Here is a 26,594-nt window from a genome sequence, read left to right as displayed (position 1 = left end):
GAGTTCTGCATTTGCTTGTTTTCAATTTCTCCTTTCTCTTCTTGCAGAACGCTCCACGGAAACGACCTTTCAACTATTCCGGAGGGAGCCTTCAACCACTTGACGTCTCTGTCTCATCTGTGAGTGTGTTTGCCTCTCTGTCTTTCTCGGTCTCCTGCTCTTCTATTAATGGCATTTCCGCGGCATCAGACCCGCAGACACTTATGCTTTTATGATCTATAGAGGTTTGACTACATTACAGGGTGCATCAGGGAGTCAGAGAGGGAGAGAGACTGAAAGAGAGCAAGATTGAGGGGGGAAAAAACACGACTCTGTGCTCAGTGCGCTGATGCAGGGCCTCTTAGGAAATCTTTGTAAATTTTATTACTGCTAAAAGGCATCAGTGACTTCTTATAGCTGTTTCTTTTTTCTTCTTTTTGAGGATCTGGTCTGTGCAGCTTGCTTTTTTAGTACTACAATAAAAAGAACCATCATAAATAGTTCATTTTTAGAAAAGGAGCAAGAAACAGCATTTGTGTAGTTGAGTAAATAAGTAAAAACTCAAAAGTATGTGGACACCACTTCTAATTATTGACTTAGTGTTTAAAAACCTCATTGCTACTAAGTCTATAAAATCAATTCTAAAAATCAGTGATATGCAACAGATTGGTGAAGGTCGTGGGGTTCATAAAGACATGAGTCTGGTGTGGAGGAATTTCAGTGGCCTGTATAGAGCCTTGACCACAGTGCTACTGAACACATTTTGGATGAATTGAAATTGTCACTTGCAAGCCAGGCTTTCTTGTCAAAACATCAATTTTTTTGACTCAGTGAACACAAATGGGATGTCCAACAAGCTCATGGTCAGGTTACCACATACTGTACTCTATATACAGTATATTGCATTTAGCCAGTTTTGTATATAGCATAAAGCCAGTATCGTATATAGCTTAACACTGCAACTAGGACAGTGTTTCTCAGTATAAAGAAAGGCAATGTGTGTAACCGCTACTTGTGGATCCCTTGTTTGGATTGTATCCAGTTTCAATTAATTTAAAGTCAGGTTAGGTAAAATGTGTAACAATATTAATAAATGTGTGTGTGTGTGTTGCACAGGGCTTTGGGCGCTAACCCACTGTATTGTGATTGTGAGCTGCGCTGGCTCTCACAGTGGGTTAAAGCTGGTTTTAAGGAGCCAGGCATTGCCCGCTGTACAGGACCACCTGATATGGCAGACCGTCTGCTTCTGACCACTCCACTTAACCGCTTTCAATGCAACGGTAAGATGTTTTTTCTCTCTCAGTTTTGGTTCCTCGATGTCCTGTTTTTCTATGTGACACCAACCATGTTTTAGCCTTTAAAAGTCAATAAGCAGTTCTGGGGCATTGATTTAAGATTAAGGTAGGTGTAAAAGGTATACTGTCCTTTTATGTGATGAATTTATTTTCAATGTCATCTTTTTTTTCCTTAGTAACTCATCACTTACACTTTAACAAATCTCTCTTCTTAAATGTTTACTCTGTCTTTTGTAACGGGTGTGTCGCGCCTTGCTATTGAAGTGCAAGGTAAAGCCACGCCTCTATATACCAAGGTAGAACAATACTCTGGCTTAAAAGCCACTAAAAAGGAGATAATTGCAAATAAACAAAGTGGCCAAAATAATGGAAACAAAGTGATAAATAAGACATCCCCAGCCTGCTACGGAAAAAGTGGGTAGAACAGGGATAGTGCAGAACTGAGAGCTGGGTTGTCCCAAAAATGACAGACTGCTTTTCATGTCAACTACTCAGTTTTATGAAAAGGAAAAATGGAAAACCCTCAGAACCAGACGGGGCTGGCAATTCATTGGCGGAGCTCCAAACACACCAACTGGATTTATGGCTGGGGTCTGCTTCAGGAAAAGGGACATCATGCCGCCTCTGGGGTAATCCACTCTCCCAGGGCGGTCCCACTGTGAGGCCTAAAAACTGTGACACTGAGTTGAGTTCCCAGAAGGCTACAGTATGCCAGCTGCATGCCAGCGGAAGATGGGCCTGGTGTGCCGACAAAGGAGCTGGCGAATTAACACTTATGAGGCACAAGTGATTGACAATCAAGAAAAACTGACAAATCAATCATCTGCTCCTCTGTGCCCCTGCTGTTCACCAACATGGCAAAGCAGAAAGACATGACTCTCAATATTGCACACTCCCTAGTTCATTTAGTAGCAGCCACATTACACCTTTATTCTTTTTTTCCTTACAGGCCCTGTTGATGTGAATCTGATGGCCAAGTGTGCTCCCTGTCTGGCCACCCCATGTCAGAACAACGGCACATGCGTCAGCGATGTGACCGGCTCCTATCACTGCACCTGTCCCTTTGGCTACAAGGTAAAAGATCATTTCCTCTTCTAATTTCACACAGATACTCAGAGTGGTTAATGCTATTCAGGCTCACCTCTGTACTAATTATGCATAGCCTTTTTGACTTATGCATATGATTATCAGAGTGCAAGAGGCTTAGCGCATCAATCTTCCAGAACTTGTTCGATATATTGGCCTTTCTGCTACTGCACAAAACCTGATTAATGCAGAAATGTTAAGCATCTCACACTGGGGCTTGGATGTTATCATTGTTTCCATGTGGTTTAGAAAGCAAGGAGGTGTTTGGGTGCTAAAGCAGTTTGTTTTGGTAGTGTTTAAGCCCTCAAGTCTTACAGACAAAATCGGCCTAGCCTGAGGGAGGGAAGGCTGGATGTGTGTGGATGTGATATGCAATGCCCAGAAATGGACAAAGTGCAACCATTGATGTAGGGGATTCATGTAGAGAATAGTGTGGCTCTTTAGATGTGATACAGCTCTGTGTGACAACAAGCAGCCAGACCAGGGGTTGTGAAAGCAACAGTATTAGCAACAGAATTAATTCAAATCAAATAATTGAAAAATAAAGCAAGAACTGGCCTGTAAGAGCACAAACAAAACTTGGAGCTCTAATTAATTTTCCGCCAACAAACTACATCATTATTTCGGTGCAGCAATGACAGAATGTTACATTGCAAGCAATGTTTGGATTTACTTTGTTCCTTTGTCTAATTGGCTGTCTAGTCAACAAGGTGATATTTGCAGCCAGAAAATTAATAATGAAATGTCTATAAATAACATTCTCAGTTTATTAAAGCTACATTGGGGTATTTAGGAATTTGCAGACATCATTCCTGCAAGCAGTTTGTGTAAAGAAAAACTTTTGAAATAAATGAATCTGATAGTAAGCAGCAGGTCAATACATTTATTTCGTCGCCATTACAATCAATTCATTTAAGTTATTGTGGTGGGTTCTTCATGCACCTAATGCATGATTTTGGTAGGACCAATGAAAATCCTCATGGAAATGAGAAACTTTGCTCAACCAGCTGTGTGACTGATGCAAGTTAATACACATGCATAATTAGGGACAGTGGTAGCCTAGTGGGTAGAGCAAATCCAGGCTCTGCTATGCAGCCACTGTTGGGTCCTTGAGCGAGGCCCTTAACCCTGTCTGCTCCAGGGGCGTACGATGGCTGGCCCTGCGCTCTGACCCCAGCTTCCAAACAAGCTGGGATATGCGAAGAAAGAATTTCATTGTACTGTACACATGTATATGTATATATAACAAATAAAGGATCTTATCTTATCTTATTCAGGTAACATGAAAGGTGCTTTAATTTTGGCATCATGTACAGGTCCTTCTCAAAAAATTAGCATATTGTGATAAAGTTCATTATTTTCCATAATGTAATGATAAAAATTAAACTTTCATATATTTTAGATTCATTGCACACCAACTGAAATATTTCAGGTCTTTTATTGTTTTAATACTGATGATTTTGGCATACAGCTCATGAAAACCCAAAATTCCTATCTCAAAAAATTAGCATATCATGAAAAGGTTCTCTAAACGAGCTATTAACCTAATCATCTGAATCAACGAATTAACTCTAAACACCTGCAAAAGATTCCTGAGGCTTTTAAAAACTCCCAGCCTGGTTCATTACTCAAAACTGCAATCATGGGTAAGACTGCCGACCTGACTGCTGTCCAGAAGGCCATCATTGACACCCTCAAGCAAGAGGGTAAGACACAGAAAGAAATTTCTGAACGAATAGGCTGTTCCCAGAGTGCTGTATCAAGGCACCTCAGTGGGAAGTCTGTGGGAAGGAAAAAGTGTGGCAGAAAACGCTGCACAACGAGAAGAGGTGACCGGACCCTGAGGAAGATTGTGGAGAAGGGCCGATTCCAGACCTTGGGGGACCTGCGGAAGCAGTGGACTGAGTCTGGAGTAGAAACATCCAGAGCCACCGTGCACAGGCGTGTGCAGGAAATGGGCTACAGGTGCCGCATTCCCCAGGTCAAGCCACTTTTGAACCAGAAACAGCGGCAGAAGCGCCTGACCTGGGCTACAGAGAAGCAGCACTGGACTGTTGCTCAGTGGTCCAAAGTACTGTTTTCGGAAATCAAGGTGCCAGAGTCTGGAGGAAGACTGGGGAGAAGGAAATGCCAAAATGCCTGAAGTCCAGTGTCAAGTACCCACAGTCAGTGATGGTCTGGGGTGCCATGTCAGCTGCTGGTGTTGGTCCACTGTGTTTTATCAAGGGCAGGGTCAATGCAGCTAGCTATCAGGAGATTTTGGAGCACTTCATGCTTCCATCTGCTGAAAAGCTTTATGGAGATGAAGATTTCATTTTTCAGCACGACCTGGCACCTGCTCACAGTGCCAAAACCACTGGTGAATGGTTTACTGACCATGGTATTACTGTGCTCAATTGGCCTGCCAACTCTCCTGACCTGAACCCCATAGAGAATCTGTGGGATATTGTGAAGAGAAAGTTGAGAGACACAAGACCCAACACTCTGGATGAGCTTAAGGCCGCTATCGAAGCATCCTGGGCCTCCATGACACCTCAGCAGTGCCACAGGCTGATTGCCTCCATGCCACGCCGCATTGAAGCAGTCATTTCTGCAAAAGGATTCCCGACCAAGTATTGAGTGCATAACTGAACATAATTATTTGAAGGTTGACTTTTTTTGTATTAAAAACACTTTTCTTTTATTGGTCGGATGAAATATGCTAATTTTTTGAGATAGGAATTTTGGGTTTTCATGAGCTGTATGCCAAAATCATCAGTATTAAAGCAATAAAAGACCTGAAATATTTCAGTTGGTGTGCAATGAATCTAAAATATATGAAAGTTTAATTTTTATCATTACATTATGGAAAATAATGAACTTTATCACAATATGCTAATTTTTTGAGAAGGACCTGTATAATGCTTTAATGACGCTTGGGTGACGCATCACTTGGGTTTGAATTTAAGTGATGCTGTTGGTCAGACAGGCATCTATGCAGACATGATCAGTTGTGTCTGATATGTGGTTTGGTCGAATCCCTGCGATGGATTGTCGCCATGTCCAGGGTTTTCCTGCTTTGTGCTCAGTGTTTCCTGGTAAGTTGGGACCTGCCGGGACTTACACCAAGAGAGAGCAGTAAATGAAAAAATGTATAATATTTAATAAAAAACAAAGCTCTTACAATTAATTTATATTAATATATCCTAAAATAAATTGGACACATTGCTATAGTGTGTGTGTGGGTGTGTGTGTGTGGGTGTGTGTGTGATCCTTACTCTTTTGTTTGGTTATGGGATTTGAGTGGCCTCTTATGCCAGAAGAGATAAGAACCTCACCCCTTGTCCTCTACAACACAAAACAAAATAGGTTCTTCTTTTAATTAAAATATCAGCATCAAGGTCAGAATGGTTCTGTGTGCAAAGGTGTGTAGAGGTGTGTGTGTAGGTCTGATTCAGTCTATTTCCCTAGTTGTTAATGACCTCTAATAGCCTAATAGAGCTTCATGCTACCCTTCGCACAGGTCTAGGTTGCCTTTAGATGCTTAGAAAACACTTTGAGCTTCTCTTGTAGTTGGATATTAAGGACGTGTTAATGATTTTTTGGAGATTTAACTTACCTGCATAAGTGCAATGGAAGCAGATACAGTGCTCACAAACTGTCATCATCAGAAAAGTAATATTATCTGAATATACACTGATCAGGCATAACATTATGACCACTGACAGGTGAAGTGAATAACACTGATTATCTCCATCACGGCACCTGTTAGTGTGTGGGATATATTAGGCAGCAAGTGAACATTTTATCCTCAAAGTTGATGTGTTAGAAGCGTAAGGATTTAAGCGAGTTTGACAAGGGCCAAATTGTGATGACTAGACGACTGGGTCAGAGCATCTCCAAAACTGCAGCTCATGTGGGGTGTTCCCGGTCTGCATTGGTCAGTATCTATCAAAAGTGGTCCAAGCAAGGAACAGTGGTAAACCAGCGACAGGGTCAAGGGCAGCCAAGGCTCATTGATGCACATGGGGAGCGAAGGCAGACGAGCTACTGTAGCTCAAATTGCTGAAGAAGTTAAGCTGGTTCTGATAGAAAGGTGTCAATACACAGTGCATCACAGTTTGTTGCGTATGGGGCTGTATAGCCACAGACCAGTCAGTTAGGAATGAGGTTATAATGTTATGCCTGATCGGTGTAAATCACTGTCTAAAACAACTCCTGTATAAAACACAGGTTTCAAAAACAGCACAATAAAAGTTTTAGAATAACCCAAGACTAATGAGACTAGTTATAGCTTGTGGCTTTTATACAATAAGCAGTGTAAAGTTCTGGATCTGGATTTCTACAATAATTGATAAGAATATATAATGAAAGATTTTTTTCCCTTTTACAAGTGGTTACTCCCCCCTCTTTGTTTGATGGACAGCTGAGAACCAAGAATGTTCTGGTTTTTGAACGTTTTGGACTGAACACAGATGCATTTTGAGGATGTTTATGGCAGCATTAGCCTTTTCTGGGTTCAAATGAATGAAAACATGGCAAGAAAATCAAACATAAATACTCGACACAATGACATGGAAAGAAAACAAGAACACGGTGGTTATGACTGGTGGGGAGTAAATAAGCACAGCACTGATGGAAGTTTTTGTTTAAAATGGTAATTGGCGAGTGCTGCGGACTCTTAAGCAGATCTGGAAACATTATCCAACCCCTATGAACCTAATACAGTATTTCTGCTGTTCGAGGCCAGGATGTGGGAAACATAAACCATGCATTTCTACTGACTCAGAGCTGAATTAGAGCTACTGTTTCACCCACTGCAGAAGAGAATAACATAATAAAGCATGTTCCAGCCTCTAATAATTTCTCCAGAGAAATGTAAAGTCTACTCCGTGTACTGGAGTCTACCAGAGTTTAGTCACGCTGCACGTCTCTGGTCAGTGGAACTGAGTGTAGTGTGCAGAAAACGTGTGTAAAGTGCCAAACTCAACCACTTACTGCCTGTAATTCTGCCAAAAACCCAGTAGTTCACTTTATCATTACAAACAAGTTACACTTCATTTCTTCAAGTCGCTTTCTCTCAGAAATGTACACTGATCGGCCATAACATTAAAACCACCTCCTTGTTTCTCCACTCACTGTCCATTTTATCAGCTCCACTTACCATATAGAAGCACTTTGTAGTTCTACATTTACTGACTGTAGTCCATCTGTTTCTTTACATACTTTTTTAGCCCCCTTTCACCCTGTTCTTCAATGGTCAGGACCCCCACAGAGCAGGTATTATTTGGGTGGTGGATCATTCTCAGCACTGCAGTGACACTGACATGGTGGTGGTGTGTTAGTGTGTGTTGTGCTGGTATGAGTGGATCAGACACAGCAGCTCTGCTGTAGTTTTTAAATACAGTGTCCACTCACTGTCCACTCTATAAGACACTCCTACCTGGTTGGTCCACCTTGTAGATGTAAAGTCAGAGACGGTCACTCATCTATTAGTGCTGTTTGAGTTGATCATCTTCTAGACCTTCATCAGTGGTCACAGGCTGTTGCCCACAGGGTGCTGTTGGCTGATTATTTTTGGTTGGTGGACTATTCTCAGTCCAGCAGTGACACTGAGGTATTAAAAAACTCCATCTGCATTGCTGTGTCTTATCCACTCATACCAGCACAACACACACTATCACACCAGCACAATGTCAGTGTCAATGCAGTGCTGAGAATGATCCACCACCTAAATAATACCTACTCTGTAGTGGTCCTGGGAGAGTCCTGACCATTGAAGAACAGCATGAAAGGGGGCTAACAAAGCATGCAGAGAAACAGATGGACTACAGTCAGTAATTGTAGAACTACAAAGTGCTTCTATATGGTAATTGGAGCTGATAAAATGGACAGTGAGTGTAGAAACAAGGAGGTGGTTTTAATGTTATGGCTGATCAGTGTAAATTTTTTGGTCAAAAGTTCTTGGACACCCCTTAAGTATTGAATTCAGGTGTTTCAGACACACCGATTGCTAACAGTGTGCTATGTGACCGCAGTTTGGGATTGGTTTAGTCCTCTTCCAGTATGGATGTCTCCCTGTGTACAAAATAAGGTCCATGAAAATATGATTTGATGAGTTGAAGGAACTCAGGTAGCCTTTATAGAACCCTGACCTCATCTACCTTTGGGAAAAAGTGCAATGCCAATCCCAAGCCAGACTTTCTCTGGCCTAACATCACTGAGAAATTCTCACAGTTAAACTTCCAAGTCATGTGACCAAATATTTGTGTAAAATCATGTAGGTTTTGTGTGATAGTGTTGGTGAAATGCTTTAATACCTGATGCTATTAAAAAGAATCAATAATGGGGTAATGTACCAATAGAATCTTTCTATCCACTCTTGTTTTCTCAGGGTCGGAACTGTGAGATACGCATAAACGCCTGCCTGAGCCAACCCTGCATCAATGGGGGCACATGCCACCTCCTTCCAGGCCAGGAAGGCCAATACAGGTACGCTGTCATTCAACTCGCCAGTCTGTTGTCATATTTAAGGCTGTACACACTGTAGCCGCATTCAGATGTGATCGGTTTCTTAGATTAACATCACTAACAAAATATGTATGTTTATTTATGGTATGTACCAAGTTAGTAATCAGACGGTCGTTGGTTCAAGCCCCACCACTGCCATGTTGCTGCTGTTGGGCACTTGTGCAAGGCTCTTAACCCTCAATTGCTCAGACTGTATACTGTAACTGTAATGTAAGTCGTTTTGGATAAAGGCGTCTGCTAAATGCCAAAAAGGTAAATGTAAATGTAACAGATCTATTCCGATCAGGGTTGCACTATTTCCAGAGTCTATTCTGGAACCATTTCATCAGTGTGCATCAATCTCAGAGCATTACAAACTCACCCATTCATTCACTCATTCACAGTAATTATTCAAGTGAATCTGCATATTGAAATGTTTGTTTTTGGATGGTGGGAGTAACCGGAGTACCCAGATGAAACACACGTGGACACATGGATCAAACCCATGTCCTGAGGACATTGAAGCTGTTTAGATCTAACGCAGCTTTGTCAATGTTTTACCCACATACTGTATTTTTCTCATAGGGTGGCACAGCATTGTCACCTCGTAGCTCCAGTGTCCCGGGTTTGATTCTCACCTTCACTTCACTGTCTAAATGGAGGTTTTTCATGAGTTTTTATTGGCTTTCTCCAACATCGCCAACAATTCCATTTGTTGGTGTGACTCCATATAAACTCTTGGTTTGTATTTTGAATGTATTTTAGGTGTACAGATATACTGTATTTTAGCCTAATATCAGTTCCAGATGAGTTCCAAGAATAAAATGGTGAGAGGTAAAGAATAAAATAATAAATACACCAATGAGTAACCAAATGAATTGAATCTGAAGGGGAAATGAACAATATGGGAGATTTAGCTGCAAATAAAATGACAGTACCCTCTATAAAATATGTAAAATGAATCCTTTCTGAATAGGGCTTCTGACAACTTCACGGCCTCTGCATTTGGTGCACTTTAAAATCCAGAAACCAGGCGAATTGGTTTTATGTCCCAGTAAACACCCTGCCATCAGATGCCCCCTGCCACCTAAATCACCTTGTAACATTTAAACGCATGCAGCTTTGCCCTTTCCATTTGATTAGCAAGGGGCCTCGGCCTCCGCATCTAGACAAGCAACAAATGAGCCCGCGTCAGGTTCCACTTGACATTACAAAAAAAAAAGCAATGAAGCGGCTGTGGAGAACCAATTTAGATAGAGTGGGGTCAGGGTGTACGATTGTGGTGCAGGTGGGTATCAGTGCTGGGATAGCTGAGTATGATGTGTCTGCTTCAGCCTCGTCACTGCCCTTTTAGAGAGAGAGCCGTCTCTGAAATTTGACAGCCTGAATGGCGGACATTAGGCGCAGGGAGGGCGGGGTTGATTGAGTGGCACCAATGAATGTGGGCGCCAGTTACTGGATGAGATAAGTGTTGCTGGTCTCTTGTGGCAGATCTCTATGGAGAATAATTCCCCCAAGCCCCAGCCAGCAATGGTGCCAAACCACAATATAAAATCAGGGTACAAATATCTGAGGTTTTTTATTATTGTTATTTCAAATAGTACATTTAATATATAAATAGAAATTGTATTTCTCAAAACATATTTAATACATTAAATGCCATAGCAATCACAATGCATAATTAAATATGTAATCAGGTATTAAACTCCAGTAAATGACCAGTTTAATGACTCCAAGCAGATCCATAAATAAAAACAGATCTATTTATGAGCAGCATGATGGCACCGCAAGTAAAGTGGGTGCTTTACAGCACAAGGGTCCTGAAGATCTGGGGACCTGTGTTTGAACCTCTCTTCTGGTCAATGTCTACAGAGTTTGGCATGTTTTTCTGTGGGTTTTCGCTGGGTACTCTGTTTTCTTTACACCTCTCATAAACTAAATGAGTGACTCCGTGCATTTTCCTGTTGCTGTGCTATTATACATACTCTCAATCTGATATCCAACCCTTCTGGTTGAACTCATTCAAAGTCTAACTGGCTCCTGCATAAACAACCTCATCCTCTTTTACTCTGGATAGGTGCTCATGACCCCTGCTTTATCTTTTAGAGGCCTGCAAACTGCATAATTCACACATTATAGTCACAACAGAATAGAAGGGTGGGCCACAAACAGCTCACAGACCAAGGGCCGAGAACCACTTGTTAATAATCATTGCTGACTAATTTTCTTTTAATACTGGAAATAATTGTATGTTAATTTGAATAGTTAAAAACAGATGAATCTTGCCAGTATTAGGCTGTTTGTGTGGCATGTTGTTTCTACACATATTACATATCGTTATGATAACCCGCAGAGGTAGGTTCATCCAGAATCATAGTTGAGGATCCAAAGGCAAAGGTCAGGTAATTTACGAACAGAGTAGAACAAAATCCTTAAAAACAAGAAAACAAGCAATGGTCATAACAGTATGGCATTTAATCTGTGAACACTGCTTGGTACATGCTCAAACAAAACTGAAGGAGTTTAAATAGGGAGAAAACAGTGATCAGAAACTCAAAACTCCAAAAAGGAGCATCTAATTTAGGTAATCAATGGAAATACAAAATGGGTAGGAAAAACAAGACTAAACCTCTGGGGACTGAGTACAGGTGGGAAGTGTGCTTGACTGAGACCAGTGTAAAGCACTAACACATAGTACATAGAAAGAAAAACAAATTGTGGAACTCATCAGTTCAAAACTCAGCTCTGCCATCCAGCAGGCTGAGCGCCTACATGAACAACGATTGGCTCGTTGTTCACACAGGGTGGGAGCCGGACGGGACCTCATAACTGATGCAGTTACGACCTCTGCTGGCCTGCACAGAGTCAAGGAATAATGTGTTGATCAGGGTGTGGCTGTCCGTACACAATGCTGATCCGCATATGAACTCACCTCGTGCAGGTGAAAAGCTGCAGTCAGCGACAGAGTGGAGGTCAGCATCAGTAGAAAGGAAGTGTAATACAATCGGGTAATTGGGAAAAATGCAAAAAGTGCAGCACTAACATTAATATTACATTTATAGCATTTAGCAGACACCTTTATCAAAAGCAGCTTAGAGCTGTAGCTTATTACAGTCAAGCGATTGAGGTTTAAGGACCTTGCTGAAGGGCCCAACAGTGGCAACTTGGTGGTTGTGTGCCTTCAGCGTTCTAGTCCAGTACCTTAATTGCTGAGCTACCACTGCCTGCATGTTATCCATGTGCTAGCATTATGATAAATTAAATTTCATTACGCAAAGTCATTCATTACACGATTATGTCTACAGCAGTGTAATACAGTCAACAAAGCCCTTAAAACCATATTACTGGCACTACATGTACAAATAAAAATATATTAAAGTATGCTTTCAGAAAATGTATTTAAAATATTAATATAAATAGTATTCTTGGTTGAAGTATTTAAATCAATAAGAAAATGTGCACATACCCTACGTTTACCTTATTTATTCTCACTGAACACAGACATATAATTTGAATGTCTATACTATACTTCTAAAAAACATAGTCATATAAAAATGTATTTGATTTGAGGGTTGTTGTCACACCTTTTTTTATATATAAATTTCAGCTGTGTGTGTCCACCTGGATTTGAGGGCCAGCGGTGTGAGGTGAATCCTGATGACTGCGAAGACAATGACTGCGAAAATAACTCCACATGTGTAGATGGCATTAATAACTACACCTGCATCTGCCCTGCCAACTACAGAGGTACTGTCCAAACAGCTTCAGCTCAGCAACCCCATGATAGTTTGCAGTAATCAGAGTCACTACATAGCAACACTGATTATATAGCAGTAACAAACCAGTTTCAGTGCTGAGCTCAGATTCCATTGAGTCTGATGGCTTTGTTCTGAATGTATTTCCCATTTTAGCTATACTAGTATCATCTTGTTTATTCATTGTCACTTTATACAGTTAGTTTGTTTTGAAACACAGAATGAGGTATTTTAACATTTCAACAATAGCTAGAGTGTGACAGCAGTCTTGACTATTTTTTGAGGTACTGCCATAGCTGTAATATTGAACGATGGCCAGGAGAGGAGAGTAAAATAGTGGGGTGAGAGGAGAGGTGCAGCTGGTTTCTGAAAGCCCTGTTATTACACACAGGAAGTCTAATTGCAGCCTCTTCTGGGAACGGGTGCAGCAAGTGTGCCTGCTGTGGTACCAGCTTTGGACTGAAAGCCAAAACTGCAGACTTGCCCAACGCCCAGCTACTGAGGAGGGAAGCCCCAAAGCAGACTACCAATTAGAACTGCTTTAAGCATTTTTTGTCTTTTTCGGCCACACTCCTATCAAGAATAAACCTTGTTCATGACTAATCCATTTAGTTTGTTGTGTTTTAAAGGTGTAGTTGTACAGCATGTTACCTTATGGAGGATTATTGTTATACTTGATGATCTGTCATTAGCTGAGTCAGCAGATCCCATGTTATAATGATAAAAGCTGCAATTCAAAGTACAGGTGCCACTATGTCAGTATTAACTTATGCACTTATTTTAGTTTTGCTGTATTCATTTTTATGCTTGTGCTCACCTGTGTCTTAATACATTGATTAAGTTTGAAATTCAGAATATACTCTTTTGCTCTCTAAACTAGATTTCTTTAAAAATTAAGTAGGCCCCACACCTTTCATGAGATGATTACCTATGTGACAATATATTGCACAATATTAGTTGTTTTATATTTAAAAGACAAAAAAAAAAATAGCAGCATTTACAATTTGTTAGTGTTTTTTTTTTTTTTTTTTTTAAACAAGACCATCAATTTTGTATGTATAATAAAGTCAAATCATGGTTTAAGCAACGTTTTTAATGGTTCAGCAAAAATGTAAACACCATAAATCTGTTTTTGCTGAAATCTTTTGATTTTCATTCTGGTTGGGGTGGGCGACACAGTGACTAAGTGGGTAGCACTGTCGCCTCACAGCAAGAAGGTCCGGGTCCTTTCTGTGTGGAGTTTGCATGTTCTCCCCGTGTCTGTGTGGGTTTCCTCCAGGTGCTCCGGTTTCCTCCCACAGTCCAAAGACATGCAAGTGAGGTGAATTGGAGATTGGAACTGATGAATCTTGTGTAATGAGTAACTACTGTTTCTTGTCATGAATGTAACCAAAGTGTAAAACATGACGTTAAAATTCTAATAAACAAACAAACCTTCTGGGGTCACTATGGGTTCAGTACCACCCAAAAAACATCAAGCAGATAGAAAAACTGGACAAGAAACATCCCAAGGCCATGCATACTCATACCCATCACTCATTCACTTGCATTAAATTTTCTGCATGTTTTTAGAAGTATGCGGAAGATGAAATATCTGATGGTAAAATGCAAAACTCCTCATAGACAGTGAACCCGGGACCCAAGACATGGTCTTGCACCAGCTCCAGTATTTTTTTAGCTAATAGTAGGTGTATTATTAAGCACAATATGCTGTATTTTTAGGGAAAATGCTAAGAGAGACTACCATTACCTGTTAGATAAATAGATCTTCAGCATCTTTGCTACAAAACTAAAGTAGCATCAAACATCTAAGCTGATCGACTACAGCTGGAGTGTAAAATTGTTAAATGAGATTTTTCGCTGAAGCATTCCTTTAATATAACTGCAATATTGTATTTTGATCATATCACATAACCATACACCCATCATATCCCCTGTTGCCACGGCTCTGTTTGTATGCCCCAGTTTCTGTTTATTTTATCAGCATGGTGAACATCTCTCCACATCCTATTGAATCATAAGCGCCTGTCGGCTTTGCCATGCAGACTTGATTAAAAACCCACAGCACCAGCTATTTGCCAGGCTGTGGACACAGATGCTGAGCTGGTAGAGGAAATGCAAACCACAAAGAGCTGTACATGCCCAAGTACATCAGCTCAATATCCAGCCAAAGCCCTAAAGCGGGGTAGGGGGGTGAGTCGAGGAAACATGCCTGGCAATTTCATACCGAGCTGGGAGAGGCAACATCTGCCTCTACTCGGTTAAATAGTGTGGTTCTCAGTTAGAAGTGCTAAATAGAAAGTAATAATGTAAAACACTGTAGTAGCAGGTGGATCAATTAAATTAATTATTGCTTCATGTAGGCTAGGAGGACTGACACATACATGCACATACTTTAGCTTAACATTAGACAGAAAAATATTTTCTCATCTAAAATTCATGACTGAAACAGCAGATTTCCAGAGAGTCGTCTGCCTCAGGCTGATACGATCAAAGCTAACCCTGCTCTGTACATTTTTACAGCCCTGTTTGAGCGATTTAGCAGTGACAGGTGTGTAAAGGCAGATGTTAAAGAAGTCTGACAGTCTTTCTGTTTCTGTGTGTGAACTTTTTAGGAGACCTGTGTGAGGAGGTAGTAGAGCCCTGTCTGCCTGGTTTTGACCCCTGCCAGCATGACTCCAAGTGCGTGCCTCTAAGTAAAGGCTACAGGTAAGTGCGTACTCTCCAGAGATTACCCCTTTCTGAACTATGCCCTTCTAAGCAGAGACCACAGCATAGACATGTATAAGCACTTTAACAGACATCAGATCATCTGCAGTTCTTGCTTATGTGAGAATGCTGGCACCAATATAGAGTTACTGCCGTTCAGGTGGTACAGCGGTAAAATACGCAAGCACACCAGAGCTGAGTTTTCGAATACATCGTCTCGAATCTCAGCTCTGCCATCCAGCTGGGCTGGGCGGCTGCATGAACAACGATTGGCTGTTGTTCATAGGGTTGGGGCAAGTCGGATCATGGGTCCTCGTAACTGGCGCAATTACGACCCCTGCTGGTTGATTGATGGCATAATGCTGAGGAATAATACTGATCGTGGTGTGGCTCTCCGTGGACAATGCTGAGCGGTATATATGAAATCGACTCGTGCTGGTGAAAAATGCAGTCTCTACTGAGCATGTGTTGGAGGGGGCGTGTGTCAGTTGAGAAGTGTCCTCAGTCAACGATGGAGGATGCAATCAAGGTTATTGGACATGACTAGATTAGGGGAGAAAATTGGGGGGGGAGGTTGGAAAAATAGAAAATTAAAAAAAATACATAAATAAAAAAAAATTGAGAGTTAGTATTTTGAGGTGTCTGTGTGTCTGTGTGTGTTTTGTAGGTGTGAGTGTTTGCCAGGCTACGTTGGGCAGCACTGTGAGCAAGACTTTAACGACTGCTTGGAAAACAAGTGTCAGCATGGGGCAGAGTGTGTGGATGCCATCAATGGTTACACATGTGTATGCAGGAATGGTTTTAGGTAAGACCTGTAGTCACATACAGCAGCTTCTTATTCTAAGGTTTTTGCTGAAGAAAAGTAGACTAGGCTTTTAAAATATAGCAGGACACCTTAATTTTAGCCCAGAGATTTCCATACTATGATTAATCACTGTGTTCTATACATCATTTTATTATGGAGCCAGCTGTCTTACTAGCAACATGCCTCATTTAGCAGCATTTTGCCTCAAAAGGAACATGCACTGAACCCAGGAATCAAGTCATTAACTTCAGTCTACCTGTCTAATAACGAATATACAGTACACTAAAATTAACACACTCATTTATTTAAATTATCACTCCAGCTAAATAAATATTTTATTTAATGCGTATTAGGTTCAATTCCCAGATGGAGAGGTCCGGGTCCTTTTTGTGTGGAGTTTGCTTGTTCTCCCTGTGTCTGTGTGGGTTTCCTCCAGGAGGACCGGTGTCCTCCCACAGTCCAAAGACATGCATGTGAGATAAATTGGAGATACATAAATTGTCCATGACTGTGATAACATTAAAGACTTGAACTGATGAATCTTGTGTAACTACCTGTCCTGTCATGAATGTAACCAAAGTTAAAATCCTAATAAATAATATTAGGTTTGCATTAATAGGTCAGACAAAACCCAGATCAAAAACTAATGATAACTGTGCATTATAGACAGACAGACAGACATGTTTGTCTTACACACATAGATTATGAAAAAAACAATTATTTGTTAATATGCTACTCAGAAAGGTTGACATTTTTGCTAGATCGAACAATTGTGGACCAAACACCACATTCAACCAATCAGGCACTAAGTGGTGTAGTAAGTTATTCATCTAGTATAGCTACATGTGGATTGGGACACAGCCAGAGGTACTATACCCAAAAGTAAATCCATATTTTTTTCTGTAAACATATATATTTTAGTCTATGGTATGTGAGCATAATATATTTTTTTCAAGATGCATTCTGTCAAACAGATCACTGAGTGTAATTTCTATACATAACCATGCACCAGCGCATATCAAGTTATTGACTCAAGCCTTAGGTTCAGTGGGCAGATGCATTTCCTTTTCTCAGAATTCTGTAAATGAAAGCCAAAAATTTGCCCACCAAGGATGTTGTCTTTTAATTGAAACACACAATTTGTTGCTCCAGTCATTTCAACAATGTAGATTAATCCAGCCAGACAGTCTGAATTCTAGTATGACCTGAGATTTGCTTACTTATAAGCAAATTATCCGCTTCAAACTGCCCTGAGATGTAAGTGTTTGAAACACTTTACTTAACTGACACCCTGTCCATGGTGGGCTCTGGACCCTAATCATAGTGCAGTAATTACATAGTTAGATAAAGAAAAGTGAACTTTCTATTTCATCACATCTTTTTTGTTTGTGCTCTCCAAACAGTTGAAAACTGTTTAAATACAAGCCATTTTTCTTAATTTTCCTCAGTGACATGAAAAATAAATATAAACCTAGCCTAAATGATGATTTATGGCCAGTGTTATGTTGTTATAGCAGAATTTCAAGATGCTTACATATTACATATCAGGAGCATTGTGCTGTAATCACATTATTGATGTGTTTTAATAACAGCAGTTAATTAACATCTGTCAGCGAAGTTAAAACAGCACAATTCATTGAGTTAATCCCCCTTAAAAAATATACACACACAGAAACGCTTACCAGGCGTCCCAGTTAGAGATGGGACTTTATTATCCGACACTAGGCTGTCTCATTCGGGCTGAACAGCAGATGAAACTCCATGTGGCTAATTATAGTGCTATAAGTGCCGAGCTGCCCTGTGGCTCGGATTGAGCAAGTGTGTGTGAGTGTGTACACACGAGTGCATGTGTGTTTGGTGTAATCAGTGCCAGCGAGCAGCAGGATGGCGCATCTCGTCAGCTTCCGAGAGCCTCGTTCTCTCGTGTGTGCATAGCTGTTGCTGCAGCAGCCGGATGAACAATAGATCTTTCTGCACAAGCTGGTAATTAAGTGTTAGCGGCTTGAGCTCTGCATTAATTTGGCTCTGGCCTGGCACTCCATCAATCTTGAAACATGATTTCCATCTACGTAACAAAAGCATCTGGTTAATCTATAAAAAGTATTACAGGCAAGATGTGAGAGAAAAAAATGCCACTTTGATGTGAAAGGCTCATTTAGCAATCTGATAAACAATTTTGTTCAGGAATCGAAATGCTTATCTGCTGCTCTCTGTATTATTTCTTCCTCTGTTAGTGGGCTGTTTTGCGAAGACACTCTTCCCATGATCCTTCTCCAGAAGACGAGCCCGTGTGATCAGTCGGAGTGTCAGAACGGAGCTCAGTGTCTGATGGTGGATGGTGAGCCTGTGTGCCAAAAGACATTTACAGCACACTTCCTGGGGAAAGACTCATACATAGAGCTGCCAGGGACTACTTTTCTTCCTACAACACATATATCCCTCCAGGTAAGACCTCTAATCCACATCTAGATCAAATTCCACCAAGTGTTCGTTCTAACTGAGGACTGACTGACCATTATTTATTATTATTATATTATCATTATATTATGATGTTATTATAGCTGGCCTGACTTGAACTGGCCCATAGTCTGCTTTGATTTTGTTCCTTGGTTATGTTTGCTCTTATTTAATTGATCCATTTTCACTTACCACTTCGTCCTGATCAGTGTCTCTGTGGAACCAATGCTACTTGGAAACATTTAGCGCAGGCCAGAGATACAACCTTAACAGGGTGTCAATCCTTCGAAGGCCGACTTCTTAATATACACATATGGGTCATGTACGGACATAATGGGTGTGTTCGAAAACCTAGTGAGCTGCCTTGCTGTCTTACTGCCTACATAGGCAGCTGTCTAAGTAGAGAGAATTCTAATAAGTCATTGACCTATAAGGCAGGTTTATTCGAACGCACTACTTAGACAGCGATAACATCGGGTTTTACTAAGCTAACACAGTTAGCATCATGCCATTCAAACCAATGGGATGAGGTGGCACAACGCACTAGCATGTCAACTAACAACTCCCTCCGTGTACTGAAAGCGGTTAAATTCGCTGACAAACCCAAATTTGCAAATAAATACTAGCAGTTACTTTAAGGATGGTTGCTACCGTATTTTCCAAAACCCACAACTTTTACCCACAGCCTGTTGAGTTATCCGCAGACAGACAACATAAATATCCTGCAGTCACAACATTCTTCTCCTCTCAAGACCATATCCACACCCCACTGTGGACAGCCATTATTATTTGTATTATTATTATTATTAGTGTGCTTTTTAACCCATACCTTGCTACAAAGCCTGCTTAGATCTCACCTACCATAACCATGAAAAGTGATCTGCCTTCCTAACATCTGTTCCTGGGCTTATATCGGCTGCAGCGCCCTGTCCGGCCCCGCTGACATTATTAGAATGTCACCTTTTGTCCACTAGCATGAATAATGCCTCCCTGGAGGACATACATTATGGTAATGGAAGTTGAGCCGGCTCTGTTATCGGCGGCAATCATGAGCTCCCGTCACGGATGGATTGCATCTCTGCTGCAAATGAGCCGCTCGCCTGGCCGACCAACAGGGCACCCTAATGTTAATTAAAGTAGGAGAGCTAAAAATAGGCAGTGTATTCATCTCGTTGCAGAGGTGAGCTGGTGACTTTGAGTGAGCAGCATCTGTAGACGTGTTGCAATTAGGCTTGCATTTGTAAATTGTAAATTAAGTTTTTTAGACATGCTTAGTTCACGCCATGTAGTGACCAATATGCTTTTGACTGCCTTGTAAAACATTTGAAATTCAGCACTTGCACCTGTCATGCGCCCACGCTGGTTGCACATATGGCTGTGGGCTATTTTGCCAGTGCAAAGTACCCACTTGTTCTTATTTCATACAAACTCATTTATCTTTACTTCATAAACTTGGTTTTCCTCTCTACCCAATGCATCTACCCCCACCCTCCAGGAGTCAAGAACAAGGTTTTGCTGTTCTAATGTTATGCTGTGTGGGTATGGGAGTTTACAAATCTCACTTTTTGTACTCATATAGGTGGCTACTGATAAGGACAATGGCATGCTGTTGTATAAAGAGGATCACGACCCTCTGGCACTGGAGCTATATCAAGGCCACATTCGACTGATGCATGACATTGCCAAGTACCCTCCCACAACTGTATACAGGTATGAATACAACAGACAATAACACACAGTTCCACATACAGTACATTTAACACTACTAAGATTCTTACATTTGCCATAAGAATGATTAAGAACATTAATTGTTTATAATTTCAATCCATATCGTCCATAAACAGTGTTTTTTTTTTGTCCACACAAAATGTTGAATACTGTCCCAGCTTGCTGGATGAACTCAAACTCACCAACTGTTGGTGTTTTAAATCCAGAAACACCAGATTATCTGTGCAATTTGGCGTATTCCTGTTTCATGGGTCATTATTGCATTATATAAACATTATTATTTTTAGTATGTAATTTGTAATGCACTGCCGAGCGTTGGAAAATTTGATTCCGTCACTTTGTATTACATGTGTAATCTGTCGTGCTGATATTATTTATTGCTCCTGGACTACGATTTTAGGTAGTTTAAGTAGAATTCTCAGAAAAAGGAGAGGAGTCAGAATGTTGTCCAAAATTGTTGACCTGTGTGTGTACTTCATGTTATTGGACAGGAACTAGTAAAGTAATGGTCTATTAATTGAAAGGTTAAGGGTTTAAGCTCCAGCCTTGCCAAGCTGCCACTGTTGAACCCTTATGCAGGGCCCTTACCTCTCTGTTTTGATTAGATCTAGTCTCAGTTGTAAGTCCCTTTGAATAAAACCGTCTGCTGAATGCATAAATGGAACCATTACTTTCCAACACAGAAAGTAAACGTACACATTCCGTCTTAAGTTAGTTTATTATGTACATTACAAACACACTGAATAGAATAGAATAGATAAAGATACTCTTCCATACCCTACATCGTTCAGACAACATATCCTTAATCTGACCATATGACTTTTATCTGCCTCTGGTCAGATATCAGTCTCTGTCTTTCCTACACACATGATTAAAATTCCATATCTGGGGCCGCTTAAGTGGCGCAGCGGTAAAAACACCCGCTAGCACACCAGAGCTGGGATCTCGAATACATGGTATCGAATCTCAGCTCCGCCATCCGGCTGGGCTGAGCGGCCACGTGAACAACGATTGGCCTGTTGTTCATGTAGGGGTGGGCCATTAAGCCGGATAGAGACTCCTCGTAACTAATGCAACTACGCCCTCTGCTGGCTGATTGATGGTGCCTGCACAGAGGCGGGGAAAGAGTGCGTTGATCAGGGTGTGTCTCTCCGTACACAAGGCTGATTCGCATATATGCACTCGGCTAGTGTGGGTGACAAAATCAGAGCGGGGGTCGGCATTAATGGTAAGGAAGCATGACGCAATCGGGCATTTGGACGCGCTGAAAAGTCAGGAGAAAAAGGGGAGAAAATGCATAAACAAAATATAACAAAAAACAAAATTCATATTTGGCTCATGTGCCACTTTCACTGTGACTGCTCCTCTCCTTGGAGCCTTACAAATACGCTTAGCTCATATAGCTTTTACTGCTCTCTGTGTGCTTGTTTTATAAGCCAGTAATTTAGAGACCTAGTAGAGCCCCACCAAAAATCAATGGCTGTTAATTTGTTTTAATGCATTGCATCAATACGATTATCTTTCCGTACCAGTATAAGCACTTTCTTTTTACTGCAGTTATTCATACTGCTGGTACCCATTAATAATGTAGGTTTTCCATTATCTCAGGTAATTGTACTGTTCCCCACTGATCCTGCTTCTGTTCACCAAAACTTCATTGTTAACATTGTGTAAGGGTGATGTTACGACCTAGCATTCCTAGCTGCTAATATCTTGAAATTGATTGATGATGACTCTCCATCTAAGTTGTAGTATGGCTACAACAGCTCCCAGGCTTCCTTTTGCTTTTATTGTGGTAATATAATATAAAGTACTGTATAAGAACACCTAAGCAAGTCTGGGACTTACATGATGAGAGAAGCACAGATTTACACAGCGTTAACATTCATTCATTGTCTGATTTACCACTGCTTTATCCTGTTCAGGGTTCTGGTGGGTACAATTCACTGGGCAAAAGGCAAGAAACACTCTGGACAGGTCACCAGTCCGTCATAGGGAAACACACACATTCACTACCTAGGGGGACTTTTGGTATCTACAGTTAACCTGATTGCATCTTTGGACTGTGGGAAGAACCCAAAGCTCCCGGAGAAAACCCACACAAACACAGGGAGAACATGCAAACTACTCACAGACTGCTCCACCTGGGTATCCAACCCAGTGGGTTTCATCCCACATAGAAATTGTTTTATTGTCTTGGTCAAGTTATCATTTTAGAATATAGACATATAATGAAAGATCTTCAAATGTAAAAGTAAACACTGATTGATTGGGGTGCGTTCTAATAATTGTAAAGCTTTAAAATCTTTTTTACACCATAAATCAGTGCACACTGAGGTAACAGTTGTGAGTGGTTTCTGTTTAATAGCAGGCAGCAGAGGAGAGCTAATCTGAGCTGGGCTCTGAGGCACAAGATAGCTTGTTATTGATCCAAACTGTATCTCTTATTCCCTTTGCAATGGGCATCTTCTGCCACTGCCCAAGACTAGATCGACCGCTCCATCAGGATTGTTCTGGCATGTAAAAATAACATTTCAGTTTAAATTCTTGTCTTTGTAGACTGTATTAAGCTAATGATGGAATAACAAACTTTTCTTGTTCTATTAGTTTTAATGTCTTGATTGTTGTTATTATTATTCATTGATATCCACAAGTAGCAAATGTTTAGACATTCTTTCTGAATCCCTGGGGCCTCCGGTGATGAACGCTGAACTCGGTGCACTTTTTCTGAGTACAGCCGTGGTCTGGATGGTGATCTCTGTGGCTCATGTTTGGATGTGTCATGGCCAGCTTATTTTGCATGTGTAGCCTCTCATTAGGCCGTTTTTTTTTTTTTTTAACACTGGTGACGTATTGTTTTGTGGTTTTGGCATGCCCTAAGGTCATTGTCTGTGGGCTTGTGGGGAGATAGTGCTGAGCCTAGTAAGTGGGAATGAAAGGGGCAGTTGTTGAAGCAGAATTGCCCCTGTCCACCTTAATTAAGTTGAAATAAACCACAAATGCAGTGCTCACCAGCCAGACCAGCACGTTCCTAAGCTCTCCATAACATGGTTAGCGCCAACGGCGTGCAACAAGAGCCGAAGAAGTCAGTCCAGCTGCTTTTTGAATTTGTAAACTTGTCCGATGCCAGAACGCTGGACCATGGATGAACTGGGAGGAAAATGGCTTTTAAGCCTTGCTGAGGATGGTTGACTTCATGTGTACAACTGGATCATGAAGAGGCTGAATTAATTGTGGCTGTGCAGCAGGAAAGGGAAGCTTCCATATTAAATCCAAATCACAAAAGACAGTAGATTAGAACTTTAGAGCCAAGAAAAACATGAGAACAGTACATGAAAAAAATGAGGGAGTCTGTGAAGAGAAACTGAGGAAAAGCAGATCTGACCCTAGAGAGAATGATGGGATGTGATGTGATTGAGAGTTGTTAGAGGGTGAAGGACACTTATCACTATGCTGTGATCTTGGCGAGTGGTGAAAGAGCAATGAAGAGCGCATTATGTGCACTGAAAAAGAGAAGAAGACTATTTACTAGAACTAAAGTATCATTTGGATTAAATGAAGGACCTTGTAAAATGCTGCGCTAATCTCTGTTAGTTAAAAGGATTTCTTTAGCTATATTCAGCAGTGATTCAATGAAAAATAATTTCAACTTGTTGACTCAAAACTCACTTAGATGGGAAATTTAGGCACTTGGGAGGCGCTAGCCTTCAAGTGTGTTTGAAGGAGGAAGGCTGGATAGAAAATTTTTCTAGCTGCTGCAGTCCAGTCAAGAGCACTGGAGGAATGCAGAAGGAATTGCATGGGCCTTTGTTTGCTTTTCTGAATAGTCGTAATGGGCCTTCCTTGATCATTCATTTTAAACAATTAATATTGATAATTGATATTAATATTAAAATGAATGTTTTGGCTATATAGTACACATTTTGCAGGGTGGTTATATGTCAAATTCATGTATGTGCTATACTTAAAACAACATCTAAATAGCTTTTATGGGAACAATCATCAGTTTAAACTCCCCTTAATCCTATTTAATCATCGTCAATGTTATGCACTCACATTGTAGTACAATTTTGACAATGTGTTGGCTAGTTACCAATATTTTAACCAAATAGACTAATGATGGCTCTGCCCTGTATTGTAAACAGTCCAAGATGCAACTGCTTGTTAACATTTATTAGCTAATCTAATACGTCAAATCACTATCAAAAACTGAACTACATCTTTATTAATTTACTTGTGTATACGTACTACTTGAACTCAAAGAACACAATGTGACACAGCATTGTAAGCCATTTACTAACCTTCACAGAATTAGGAAATATCTATCTTATAATCTAGGGAAAATAGCTAATGGCAAACTTGATCTTGAAATTCATGCTAAGCTACCTGGCAGGAGACACATATTGTGTTAAGGGATAGTGAAGTTAGGGTGCCACAGCAGACTGAAGATTTTGGATCCATGGCTGAAGATAATGAAAAGAAAAGAACAAATATCAGCCACTATGTAGAGTGTCAGAGATTACCACACTGGGGTAAAAAGAAAACAAAGGGGTTAATGCCTGAAAGGCGAGGAAACGAACTTGATCGGGTTCCTGTAGAATACAGATTGGGTAGTAAGAAAAAAAAACATACAATTCTATTATGTGGGGGCTGTGATCGAGCATGTCATGCCAGCTACTCGATCCACCAATGTGCCATGACGTGATCAATGCTTCTCCTTCAGTCTCTAACTATAAAATCTCTATAGAGATAAAAGAGACTATAAAAGAGAAGAGTTTAGGTTAGATTCTTCCAGAAGTTCCAATGCCTGTCATATTTACCTTTTGATACAGAATTTACTTTTTAGTTTTAGAATTAGATTTTTAGTTTTACAGCTTACTTTTAGAGAGATCTGTAAATCAGCAAGAGAAACTGTCTGGCTGTGTCAAGCACAATGCAAAGACTCGGAGCCGGTTTATATAGTGTTGAGTTCTGCTGGCGTATGATCAGTTAGTGTTGATCATAAGTAGAGCCCCTGGGCCATGTAGTTTGTCTTGAACTACTGCTTGCTGCCCTGTGTTTCCCTTAAATGTTTGTAAAGGGTTTCACAGGAGAATTCATTACAAACTTGCCTTATTTATTCATAATGTAAACGTCAGAAGAGGTAAAGAGTATGATATTTAACAACTACCATTAGGCAATAATGTAATAGACAAATAATGTAAAAGGAGAATAGGTTAAAAACCCCTAAAATATTTCTTTGTAGAGCATTTAAGTATCATTAGCATTAAATGAAAGCCTGTGCCTCTTATTCCTCTGCTCTTTTTAAGACCCACTGCTAATCTCTGCATCAGTTTAAGCTTCTGTATGGGCTCTTGTTTAACTTAGAGCAACAGGTTTCACAGAGCCATCAAAGGAAATTGAAGGAGAAAGTCTGAACTGTCCTTCTCACTCCATTTTCTCCCACGCAGTATGGGGTCAACCGTTCCATACCACACCTAACCCAGCCTCACAGAAATGGCCAATGTTTACTGTGACAACTGGGTCTTAAGTCGGGGTGATGGGGGTCAGAGCATGTTTTGATTGGGTGTTTTCTTTACTTCGGTTGGAATTAGTGCTTAGATCTTTTGTGAATAAAGCCCAAGTAAGAACAGGCTTTTAGATGTATGAACAAGAGAAGCCAGGCAGCTTTTCTGTGGCCGAGGTAAGTAGGACAGGGCTGCTGGATGGAGTACATAGTGTACATGGAGCTGGAGACCTTAAGCTGGAAACTTTCAGATGATATTAGATTTTGTCTGATCAGATAGAATCCCAACAAACAAAGAGCTCAGTACTGTGTGGGCCATAGTGTTATTGAAAGGTCAGAGGCAAGAATATTCACAAAAATACAGCTAGGTTTGGGTGGTCCATACTGTGCGACTGTACAAATGTGGTTTTCAGTACTATGGACATTATTTAGGTCAGGGTCATAGTGCATCCCTGATAGTCTAGTTAAATCTGGATCAGTGATCCTGATGTAGTCTCACTCCTTTCATAAGGAAATTATATTTACTAACTAATATTGATTAATAGGTTTAAAATTATAATTTGTAGTTTAAGTAGCAGTGGTGCCAGTAAGTGGTGCCACACAGCTTCCGCATCCTGGGTTTAATCTGTCCCTCTGGTTACTATTTCTGGAACTTGGCATGCATCATTATGGGTTTTTAAGGTACTCCTTTTTCCTCACGTCAGTCCTTTTTCCTCACGTCAGTTCAGTAGGTGGATTTGCATCCCATTCTTGACCCATTCTTAACCCTTTTTCATTCATTATCC

At 40.7% G+C, this 26,594-nt stretch overlaps 1 protein-coding gene across 1 annotated transcript in view; it reads left to right on the top strand.

The window, feature by feature from the left end:
- The window catches only part of slit3 (slit homolog 3 (Drosophila)), an 88,765-nt gene that overhangs the window by 51,238 nt on the left and 10,933 nt on the right, over positions 1-26,594 (top strand). Inside the window, exons 19-27 of the mRNA XM_062999639.1 lie at positions 48-119; positions 1,096-1,259; positions 2,224-2,348; positions 8,734-8,831; positions 12,457-12,596; positions 15,220-15,313; positions 15,981-16,118; positions 18,353-18,563; positions 20,155-20,285. Of these exons, the coding sequence (XP_062855709.1) occupies positions 48-119; positions 1,096-1,259; positions 2,224-2,348; positions 8,734-8,831; positions 12,457-12,596; positions 15,220-15,313; positions 15,981-16,118; positions 18,353-18,563; positions 20,155-20,285 (1,173 nt within the window). The remainder of the gene's footprint in view (positions 1-47; positions 120-1,095; positions 1,260-2,223; positions 2,349-8,733; positions 8,832-12,456; positions 12,597-15,219; positions 15,314-15,980; positions 16,119-18,352; positions 18,564-20,154; positions 20,286-26,594) is intronic.

Source organism: Trichomycterus rosablanca, chromosome 8 (genome assembly GCF_030014385.1).
Source record: "Trichomycterus rosablanca isolate fTriRos1 chromosome 8, fTriRos1.hap1, whole genome shotgun sequence".
Lineage (NCBI taxonomy): Eukaryota > Metazoa > Chordata > Actinopteri > Siluriformes > Trichomycteridae > Trichomycterus > Trichomycterus rosablanca.
Note: the sequence above shows the minus strand (reverse complement) of the source record. Positions and strands in the feature narration are given on the sequence as shown.